Source organism: Cynoglossus semilaevis, chromosome 18 (genome assembly GCF_000523025.1).
Source record: "Cynoglossus semilaevis isolate Cse_v1.0 chromosome 18, Cse_v1.0, whole genome shotgun sequence".
NCBI lineage: Eukaryota > Metazoa > Chordata > Actinopteri > Pleuronectiformes > Cynoglossidae > Cynoglossus > Cynoglossus semilaevis.
Genome location: NC_024324.1, coordinates 13,902,580 through 13,913,978, shown reverse-complemented (window position 1 = coordinate 13,913,978; position 11,399 = coordinate 13,902,580). Strand labels below are relative to the sequence as shown.

At 38.9% G+C, this 11,399-nt stretch overlaps 2 protein-coding genes and 2 non-coding genes across 4 annotated transcripts; 2 read left to right on the top strand and 2 right to left on the bottom strand.

Moving 5' to 3' along the window:
* Positions 1–3,793: 3,793 nt before the first annotated feature.
* On the top strand, positions 3,794–6,688 carry paqr7a (progestin and adipoQ receptor family member VII, a). The gene is given in 2 exon segments (NM_001328239.1): positions 3,794–3,925; positions 4,852–6,688. A coding segment is annotated over 1 exon segment (1,059 nt). The 5' UTR covers positions 3,794–3,925; positions 4,852–4,874; the 3' UTR covers positions 5,934–6,688.
* trnak-uuu (transfer RNA lysine (anticodon UUU)) lies at positions 4,419–4,491 on the bottom strand. The gene has a single exon. It is a non-coding gene; the product is annotated as a tRNA-Lys (tRNA).
* On the bottom strand, positions 4,698–4,770 carry trnak-uuu (transfer RNA lysine (anticodon UUU)). The gene has a single exon. It is a non-coding gene; the product is annotated as a tRNA-Lys (tRNA).
* A 219-nt stretch (positions 6,689–6,907) lies between the features above and the next one.
* On the top strand, positions 6,908–10,658 carry sh3bgrl3 (SH3 domain binding glutamate-rich protein like 3). Its single transcript, XM_008332092.3, has 3 exons — positions 6,908–7,059; positions 8,760–8,927; positions 9,041–10,658. The coding sequence occupies exons 1-3, from the start codon at positions 7,015–7,017 to the stop codon at positions 9,104–9,106; spliced, it is 279 nt and encodes a 92-aa protein (XP_008330314.1). The 5' UTR covers positions 6,908–7,014; the 3' UTR covers positions 9,107–10,658.
* The last annotated feature ends 741 nt before the right edge of the window (positions 10,659–11,399 follow it).

Genomic DNA, 11,399 nt, shown 5'->3' with positions numbered 1-11,399 from the left:
TTCACCACAAAGGCCGTATGAAAGAGCAAAGAAGTCAAAACAAAGTTGTGTTTGTATTTTTTTATTTTTTATTTTTAAAGTGAAAGAAGGAGTGGTTTCTCATTGGCAATTTTAAACCGACACTGCATGTTCACAAAAAACCCCAAGGGTAGAAGCTCACTTCATTAGAGCCGTATGAAATGTCACTTATCTAAAAATCACACAAAGGCACACATGTGGAAAACTCAGATAATGAATTGGTCCATTGATCTAGTGTAATTTGTTGGATTGTGACATTGATTTTTTTTCTTGCCCTGGCCAGAACAATACAGCAAGTCTCAAAATGTCATGACTAAGAACAGAGGGGAGGTCATTAAAATGTGACCTGCAGTTTTTTGATTTGCCGTGTAAGGCACAGGGGGAATAAATGGACAACCTGACCTTTGATATGCCCTTTTGCCCCATGTGAGATTAAATTAGATTGTAATCAAGAATGTAATTGGATATATTATCTTGATTACAATCTAATAATCAAGAATGTAATTGGATATATTATTTTAATTGAGACAGATAATCACCACTCATTTACATTTTTCTAAATATATATTTGGTATGTTTTTTATTGCCTCAAAAAAGAGACAGTCACCAAGACTAAATGCCCCTTACAAATCCAATGATGCATTAAACTGCTAAACTGTGCTTTAAATCTCCATGTTAGTTGGTGTAAAGTGGTTTGGGTTAAGAATTTCTAAAACTCTGGCTGCTGGACCTTGCTTTCCCAGCGGGCCCTCAGCAGAATGAGCAGTAGAAGATCGATGGGCCTTCATGGGATGACGGCCTCTGTGAGAATTTGAAACTTGAAACCAATGTGTTTACAAAACTCAATCACAGCTTGGTTTATGTGGCACTGGACAAAACACGCCGTACATACACAAGACCGTTGAGAACATGCACCTGTCACCAGTGGTCTTTCGGAGTAGACTTCAGTACCAAGGATGAGCAGCGATCTCATTTACGAATGAAACACTGCCTCTCTGTGGACGTGTGAGCGAGTTGCTGAATATGGTAAGGTATGTAGGAGACCCCACCCAAAAACGATGGTACTAGTCTCTACAGCTCTTTGCACAAGTACATGTATTTATACTAACCCTGGAGAATTGTTTTTTTTAGTCACATGATCGCAGTTGTGCAATTTTTGTTTGGCAATTACGAGACATTTCAGATGACCCCATTTGAATTCCACATGGGGTCCTGACCCCACGGTGGAAAGACACTGCTTTACTGTTTCTTTTACCAGTAATAATAGTTTAAAGTTGGCTTTTTTCCTGCTTACTATAAGACACAGATGAGACATTTATTAAAGATACACAAAGCATGTAGCAGAACATCTGTTGTCCTATTTTGACACGACTGCCTCTTTTTAAACGCAACTCTACAGATGACATTTTTCAAAAGGTCATTCAGTGACCAATCGCGCAGCGATACACATTAAAAGTTAAGTAACGTTACATCACTGCAGCCGTACTTTATGCAATGTTATTTGGAAATTAGACATCTAAATTTTGCATGTTGCACTTTTACATATTTCGATGACTAGAAAAAAACAATATAGTGAACTGGTTAGTCCGGTGTGGAACAGGAAATGTGCGTTTGAGAGAGATAAACACACAGACAGAATGGAGGCAGCGAAATCCTTCAGCCGGAGACGGCAGTGCATTTTTCAGAGGCTACGTGTTTGTGTGTAAAACTATAAATACAGACAAAGTTTGCGTGTGTGTGTGTGTGTGAGACATTTTTAATGTGGTTTCCGAGGCTTGATTTAATCAGTTGATCAGTTACAACTTTGGCACTGTTGCCCTGTTAGTGTCGTCTGTTACTTTGAACAAATGAGTGCAAATTATTCTAAATTCACTGGTTCGTTGATATTTTGTTTTGAAGTAGAAGAAGAATGCAACATGTTATAGAGAAAATTGTAACTGGCGAAGGGGACTAGATGGAGTACTAGGTGAACCCACAATCTTTAGCAACAGAAAAGGAAATCCTACCACTTGACCACTCCGGGTCACAAGTTCCGGTTATATACAGGCAGACACATACTTGGAGTAACAATGCAGTTCAGGAGTAATATTTACACGCTATTAAGAAGCAACAACCTCATGCACAGTCCGGACAACTTAACATGTACATATCCACTGAGAAACAGAACTGCAGGCCCGACATTTACCTCACGTCTTTGAGATCACAGATCAAACGCAACTACAAACACATACTGCACATTTAGCCACCTGCTGGAAACAAGTTTTTGTTCTTTAAAAGTTAAGCAAACAAGTATGTCAATGATGTTGTTGGAAAAACTAGACAGTCTACGCTGAACAGACTGTTGCTCAAGTGTCAAGAAACTACGCTAGGAACTTTAATAAGGACATAATTATGTTTAAAAAGGCACCTTTGGTATGATGATTATTTTGTCACACAGAACACAGCAACAATGATGTATGGATTTTATGTATTGATTGATTTTTGATACTCTCTTGACTTTAAAAAAAAAAAAAGCTCTAGCAACCTCCATATAGCAATAGATTTACTTTTGGTTTAATGACCTAATTCACTTATTGTAGTTTCACCAACTGCGTCGTCTTGTTTATCATTTGTTGCACGAATCTGTCTCTCTCAATGGCGTTGTTCAAAAAAGCTGCCATGTGCAGGCGCAGAGTCAGGAAATTCATTTGTAGAAATAAGAAGGTGTCTTGTTGCGCCATCTTCTTTATCTTTCACGATCATGCCTTCTGCCATGCACTAATTTGCTACTACGTGAAATACTAATGTTTTGGTTTTTTTTTTTGCTGAAAACCACAGTCGTTTTATGAATTATATTCTTTTCTGGAAAGAAAAAAACAACAGCAGAGTTGTTTTTAAGGCTCATGTCTCATACACGTGATTTGGATAGCTGAACTGTGGTATTTGCATGTTAAAAAAATCATCTCACAAAACATACAGTCAGTGTCAAAGAATGTTCCAGGAGTGTCCGCGCCCACGTAGTCTGTATTTACTGGACCGGTTGTCTCTGTGCAGTTTTTCATTGTGTTTTTTTTTTTAATAATCTGAGTAATTTTTTATGCAGGACTGGCTGATGATATCTGTGACGAAAAAGTAAAAAAAAAAACACATTAAAAAAAGATAATCTTCATACAACTATTAAGCAAAGCAGCAAAAACGCGTCTTTCACAACAGCTTCAGTTTATTCACAAAATTCCACCAGGGTGTTTTTTTTTATTCTTTAAATAAACAAACTTTAGAAAAAGAACAGTGATCCGAGAAAGAGAAGGAGCGGCTGCGTTTCCGGTAAATATTTTCACAATAAAACGACAGTCGGTACAGTTTAGTGTTCTGAAATGTGTGTACATTAGAAATCTGGAATGTAATTAGAATATGTTAAATTACAATTAATTATGTGAGAAAAATTATATATATATTGCTACAGTCAAATAAGTGTGTGTGTGTTTTAGTAGTTAAAAAAGCCATGCACTGTAGGTAGATGGGAAAATAACAAATAACAGTACATTCATCACTATTGACCAATATGCGTGTAGTAATGTTACTGAACCCCCCCCCCCCCCCGCCATAAAAAAAATGACTAAAAAAACACACAAAATGTTATTGTTAATTTCTTTCTCGTCTGAGAGGTTGATTGACACATTTATGTATGTAAGGAAATGTTATTTTATATAGAAAGGACATTTCCGGTAGGGTTGTTACGACACTAAACTTGACTGTGGTTGGTCACTTGAAAGTTGAATGTCTTGAGTGCATTTTTGTCTCCGGGGCGCAGAGTCAGGAGGTGTTCAACCCAGGCCAACACCGTTTGATTGCACACACAAGCGGAGAGGCCCCAGCAAGGTGCTGGTCAGCGGGGAAGTGAACGCATCTGACCGCCTGCCGAGCTGAGGTGATGTAGGAAAACGTTACGCCTTTGTTTTATGCCGTGTCACAAACTTTGCTTTTGTTATAGTGTCGAAGTTTCCCAGCAGCGTCATGTTACACGTTTCTACCTGTGATTCAATGTTTGATGCGTGCGTTCTGCACAGCAACTTCGTACCAGTGCAGAGGAAATTACTGTAATGGCTGGAGGCGTTAGAAATGAAGAAGGGAGTGAAGAAGCATTTATCTTTTGCTCTCAGTTTTTGTTTTAATGTATTTTTTTTAATGAGGTGTTCACCCTGTACACCAGAGAATAACATGATACCTATGATCTAGATCCATGGCTTAGATTTAGGGCTTGATTTATTATTTAGTGATTCTTGATGTATTGTAGTTATTCATCTTTATTTATAATTATAGGTGCTATCACATTATTTATTATTAATCTAGCTTGACTTATATCTTACCGTAATGTCAAACAGCAGCAAGACTTTCCTGTAAGGATGCAAAATAAACAGTACCGCCTGAACAGGGACTTGAACCCTGGACCCTCAGATTAAAAGTCTGATGCTCTACCGACTGAGCTATCCAGGCTCTGTGTTGTCCACAAGAAAGCAGATCTTCGATCAACATATCACCTAAAAACTTTAAGGTGTTCCAAATCACCCCGATACAGTTTTCAACCAAATCTTGTTCCAGATTTTCAAAAAAAAAAATATATAAATAAAAATGTTATGATGAAAGTCAGAATTGAGATTGAACCAATCAAGACTTGTGTAATAATGCTAAATAAGTAGCATCGCCTGAACAGGGACTTGAACCCTGGACCCTCAGATTAAAAGTCTGATGCTCTACCGACTGAGCTATCCAGGCTCTGTGTTGTAACCAAGTAAGCAAATGTTCGATCAACGTATCAACTGGAAAAATAAAAGTATTTGACCTCTTCTTTTTCAGTGATCAACTTCCTCCTGGCAGTCATGGCGACCATTGTGGTGGAGAGAATTGGGCGATTGTTCATCAGCCTGCAGCAGATCAGGCAGATTCCCCAAATGCTCACTGAAGCTGCACCATCTATGCCTGACACGGTCAGAGACGCAGACGTCCCTCATTATTTCAGGGAGTGTAATGTGAAAACAGGCTACAGGCCACTTCACCAGAATTGGCGCTATTACTTCCTGTCGTTGTTCCAGCGTCACAATGAGACCATCAATATCTGGACGCACTTGTTGGCCTTTTTAATTTTACTGATCAAACTTCGACATCTTACCGAGACCGTAGACTTTGTGGGTGACCCTCATTCGTGGCCCCTGTTGATTCTCCTTCTGTCCTCTTTAACCTACACGGCCTTTAGTGTAACAGCTCACTTGCTGGGCAGCAAATCTAAGCTGTGCCATTTTGCCTTCTATTTCCTGGATTATATCGGTGTGGCACAGTATCAGTATGGCAGTGCTGTAGTTCACTTTTACTATGTCATGGATGAAAGCTACCATCGACACGTTCGTGGGATCTTCATGCCAGCTGCCACCCTCCTCAGCTGTCTGTCCTGCCTCGGCTGCTGTTACGGCAAATACTGCAACTATGGCCGGCCAGCGTGGGTGCGCAAGGTCGGTCAGGTGGTGCCCTCCGCGATTGCCTACATATGGGACAGCAGTCCTATCATTGGGAGACTCTTGTCCTCGTCCAGCGTCACTGAGGACCCTGCACTCATTTATCACTTTGGCCAGGTGGGGTTCTTTCTCGGTTGCGCCTTTTTTTTCACCTGTCCAGTTTTTGAACGCTGCTTTCCAGGACAGTGTGATTTCTTGGGACAGGGTCACCAGGTTTTCCATGTCTTGCTATCTTGTTGCACACTGTGTCAAATCCACGCCTCTTACCTGGACTACATCGGTCGAAGGGAGCTGTACTCACACCTGCATGGAAACGGTGAGGCCTTAGTCTTTGTGGGACTCTATGCTGTCACTTTAGTTGCATGTGGGTTCATTTATGTAGTCATGCTACGAAAAGCAAAACGAGAGCTTGACCTGAGGTCCGAGTAACACCACTGTTTTCAGTTTTTCTTTCTAACTTAGATGACTAACAACCTAATCTGAGGCCATGCTTTTATTTTGTCGCTTTCATTTAATTGTAGCTCAAACACTGTTAGCACTGTTGCGCACTCTGCCAAAATAGTCATTTGAAAGCATTCACTGCCAGTGTCTTTCACTTAGGCTAAATATTTATCTATAAGATTTATTAAAATATCACCACTGTTAGTCGTTAGAAGATATTGTGTTAAGTCTCTTACTTGATTTTTTTTTTAGAAGCACCAGCAAGTAGTTCATGCAGTACATGCAGGTTTTTACTTGTCATGTTATCGCCATATTTAAACAGGGCTAAGTGAATGTACAGAAAAATCTTCCCGGGAAAGAAAATGTTCTTCTGTAATCTATGGAGTTTTAAAATTACACATAAACAAGTATATTTTAACATGTTCAAAGACATTGTTACTAATTTAGCGGAAATAATCATGTTTGGTTTGTGTGTCCTGTAATGACAATCTAAGGGACCTTTTGAAACTTCAGCAGCTAATTGGATTTTAGCCATACTTTGATTTAATATCGAAACCTGGGCACATACTACTGAACATGGCCTTTTTGAAGCCAAGTTTTTTAATTGAATATAGAAACTTTTATATGTTACATAAATGTACTACTTATGCATAAAGGGACCATAACTATGTAAGATTTAATTTCGGAGACTTTGATGCCTACTACTGACCAGGATACTATATGTTTAATAAATATATTTCTCTGTGGAAAATGATGTTGACACATTTACTGAACTTCTCATTTGAATGTTTGTTATTCTGAAATACAGTTTACAGGTATGAATAGAGTAAATGCAAGTAATTGTTTTCATTTTCTTTTGTGAAATTGTGTTTTGTATTTAAAATAAAATAGTCACCTAACAGATTGGAAATAAAGTTGAAGGATGCAAAATAAAAGTCCGTCCTTTATTGTGAAAGCCCCGTCGGAGGAACTTCCCTCCCACTGCGTTCATCGCCACAGCTTGTCACAGGGCTGAAAAAAAAGACTGCTTTTCTGCAGGCACACAAAGGGCGTGGAAGAAGCAGCAAGAATGGGCATCAAGCTGTACTACACTACAGTCACTGCCTCACGGACGGTGAGTTAAATTGCTTTAATGAGTCAGCACGTTTCGCGTCAGATCTTTGCTTGTAATTCAACTGCAGACGAGGTTAGCAGCGGCTAACAATGCAACAGACACACCTAGTGCCCTATCAGTGACCGCTTCCTCTATACTCACGGTGCAGCGGGCCTGTGCAAGTTGTGCCTTTTATTCTAGCAATGAAACGTCAGCGTTGCTTTGTTGCAAGCTTTGCATCGGATTAAAGTTATCATCGGGATTACATGATAATGTGCCTGCACGTGAACGACACAGAAGTCACTGTTGGATGTTTTGTTTACAATGGGGTGTGTCTGTTATGTAAAATAAACGGCAATATTTTGACAGTATTATTAAATAATAGAAACGAAGGCCTGCCAATGAGATTTTTTTATTGTCAGAATTGGCTTCTATTATTCTATTTTGTTCCCACGGAAACGGTACACGAGACTTCGTGTTAAATTATGCAACTTCTCTGATGTTCGGCATACTCCAAGGTGAAAGTTTAATTTAAATGTTTTACCTTAGACGCTACAAACGACAGTGTTTCAAAGCACGAATTGAATATCCGTTCAAATGACTCACTCCGTGTCTGTCAGAAGCATTTTAAAAATAGGGTCAACATCCGGTTTTTTTTCCACTGCTTGTCAAACGCATTACGGTTTGGCAATAATTCCCCAAATTATTCTTAATTAGGAGCTTTAATGCCGACTTAATACAATAAAACTAATCAACGAAAATATTTATGTAAATGTAAAATTAACCTATTTCCGTTCATATGCATGTGCTCCATGAAAAGTAAAACATTTTTTAATGCAAATGTTTTATTTATTTATAAAAGTTTAGTTGGAAGTTGGAAAATGTGACGTCATTGGAGACGCGGGCGCCATGTTTTAACGCACAACTTACAAACAGTTAATAATGTATTGTAATGCCCTTGACCGCATGTGGTTTCAATTAAAAGTGACGAATGCAGTCAGTGGAAAACTGAGCAGTTTTTTTTTTTGGTTTGGTTTGAACTTCCTGTATAACATGATAAAAATAACATTTACCAGAGATTGTTTTATTTATTTATTTATTTTTTTAACTATTCAATTAATTTCAAATGCGGGAACACCACATGACTTGTTAGTGTGCATACAGTAGTTCACTGTTTTCCTCTCAGAGAACATGACCTGAGGAACGACCACCCGTCATATCACCAACCAACATTTGTGTCCCGGTGATTGTGTGCTTGTTTGGAGTGTGTGTAGTGTCTTTAGGTGTGGTTCGGGTCACATTTGTACACACCACCCATTTCCCCACTTCCTCCACAGTTCATGCCGATTAATCACCCAAGCGTGACTCGTACAAACGCCTGGTGTCAAAGCACACGTGACTTCAGTGTAGGCGTTATCTTCTCTATTTCAGAACCAAGGGATTCAAGTTGAGTGTGTATTCAAGACTCTTGACAGTTTTCCTTGTTCCTGCTGCTCCTTCTGCCTGACTCATTGTTTATGATAATGACTCAGCAAGAGCTTTTCCCCTTTTTTCAGGAGGGTTGTCCATACGTGGGTAGTAAAAACAGACGTTGGATTAAGAGGAGTTTCCATCATGAAATTCCTTCTTTATGAATTTATATGGGATGTCTTTGGCTTCTGGTTGCAACTTGCTTTGTTGCTTAATCTAAAAAAATGAAAGTGAATTTGTGTTTCTCTCAGGTGAAGTCTCAGCAGGCAGAAATGATGAGGATCCTGGACAGTAAAAGCATCCAGTACGAGCTCATCGACATCTCGCAGGACGAGCAGCTGCGTAATGAAATGAGAAACAAAGCGGGAGATCCCAAAGCTGGCCCTCCCCTGCTTTTCAATGAAGAGCAGTACTGCGGGGTAAGGGACGCAAAACCATAATCAATCATTGTTGTTATTGCACAAAGTTGCTTTTGTTGATTAATATCCTGACACTTGTTTATCTTTGCTCGTCGTCTCTTATCTCTCCGCAGAACTATGAGATGTTCTCTGAGGCCGTTGAAGAAAACTCAGTGGAACAGTTTCTGAAAATGGCATGAGTGCCTGAGGTCGGCTGTAATTCTTCACCTTAACCACAGCTGGCTCTCCAACCACCCACTTCTGCCCTGATGGCTGCCCTGTCTCCACTCTCTTCGCACCAATGACCACGTCCATCCACATTCAATGCCACAATGAAGAATGCCAAATATCTCCAATTTAACAAATCTGATGACACCCCCTCTCACCCCTCACTGCACCAAGTTTAATTGTAGATTTAATTGTAGTCTTAATAATTTTACTTTACTATATTTGTTCTTTTTTTTTTTTTTTAATATCTTATATACTTCTTCCTGTGTGACAGATCAGTGTTAATGATTCTTGTAGTCCGTGTACAAATCAAACCAGTGTGTATAATTGGCGGAAATTATTATAGGCTAATGTTGGTCGCATCCAAACGTTATCTGGAGATTAGGATTGATAAACGAGATGATAACATTCAAATCTGCATCTTCCTAATACCTGGCAGAGCAAGTACACACCGTCGCTCAGTCTTAAGTACATTGTTTTTCCGAAGCCTTCAAGTTCCCATGTTGTACACAGGTGTGTTCTCCAAACCGAGATAAACACAGATAAACACAGACGTAGCGAGGAGACGGATGTCTACTACAATGCTAATGACGACACAAAGCAGCTGAATGGAACGAGTTTATTTGACTAAACTGGTCAAACATTTGAGTCGTTAGCCGGTTAACGTTAGCGTCCGCTTATAAACCATGAACGTGCTCCTAATATTCCATGTGGTGCCATTGTCAGGGATGCACTTTTGCTGCTAGATGTTCACAGCAGGACCAGTACTTACTTGATACTTTGTGTTTTTATTTTTCAAATATATGACTGTACATCTAAGCTACATTTCATGACAAGCTGACAAAAGCAGACAGACACATTCCAAACATTTCACAGGTGCAAGTGCAAATGACTGAACTGAAAAAAAAAAAAAAACCTGGGTTACCTACTTACAGTTTTTTCCAGATATTCCTTTTTCTGTAACTGTTTTTTTTTTTTTTTTTTGACTATGCACAATAACCTTGCCTCCATGTGATTAAAGCTGCGTTTAGGTTGACCTGACTCAGTCTTACAATCTACGCCTTAGGGAGCAAATAACACATGGGAAGAATGAAGGCTTTACTTTTCTGTTCTTATGATGTACACGTGTTCTGTGTTCATCAATCTGATTAATCTCAGTTGAAATGTATTTTTTTTTTTGTTTTTGTTTTGGTCTTTTACTTGATCTTCTCCCCCTCGTGCTTTCGTGTTCATGTTGTTACACGTCGGGAGCCCCACTAATGACTGGCTTCGCTCACAACGTCTGCACTGTTTTGTAAGGTTGTGAATGTGATTGAACCATGTTTTAAACATTCCATGTGTCTCTTTCTCTCTCTCTCTCTCCCTCTCTCTCTCTCTTACTCTCTGAGCTCCTGCTTTGCTTTTGTACCAATTCCCCTTGGCCAAAAAAAAAGAACAAAATAGGGAATAAAATGCTGTTGTCTTCCAAGAAGATTGTGAAAAGTGATTCATGGATTGAAGGAAATAAAAGAAATCTACCTGTCAGTGTTTCGGGTTTTTTTTTTTCTTCCTCTATTGCTGTAGGACTGTGATGTATTCTACTTGGACTTTTCATTTCCTTGACAAAAGTAAGTATTTATGCTACGTTTCAGCCACTTCCTTATAGCAGGACCAGACTAGTCGCTAAGTCATTGTGATTTCATCAAAGTCTCCCACAGCAGAGACCCATTTTAAAAGGAAGCTGGAGGATAATTAATGTCCATTTCATTTAGGTTTTGGGAATTTTTTAAAGCTTTTAAAAAATTTCAGTTTTTTATTGTCTAAAAAATGTGTTCTGAGTCCAAACTAGCTAGATTGTTTATTGCAGAGAGTGTGTTTGCCTGCTGTGCATCAGTCTGCTATTGAACATGTCAAGTTCAGAGCAACAAGTTAAAAAACAGAAAAAGTAAAAACAAAAAACAAACATAACATTTGAATACACTTTTTGATGTGCACCAGAATATTGTGCACATAAGATTTAAAATGAACTCACCCTGCCTTTTTAAATAACTAAAATATATATTAAAGATGGGTTTATTGATTTGTATTACAGAAAGGGGAAATAAAATCAGTACTGATACGGGTATTGCATGCAAAATATCCCTGAAACCTGTGTATATAGGTAAATGTTATTGTGTTATTTGAATCACAGTTATAAATGAGTCTCAGTTGCAGTACGACTGCCTCTTCCTTAGATGGCGGATACATGAACGACTCGGCTTTCTTCACTGAATAAGGAAACGACGA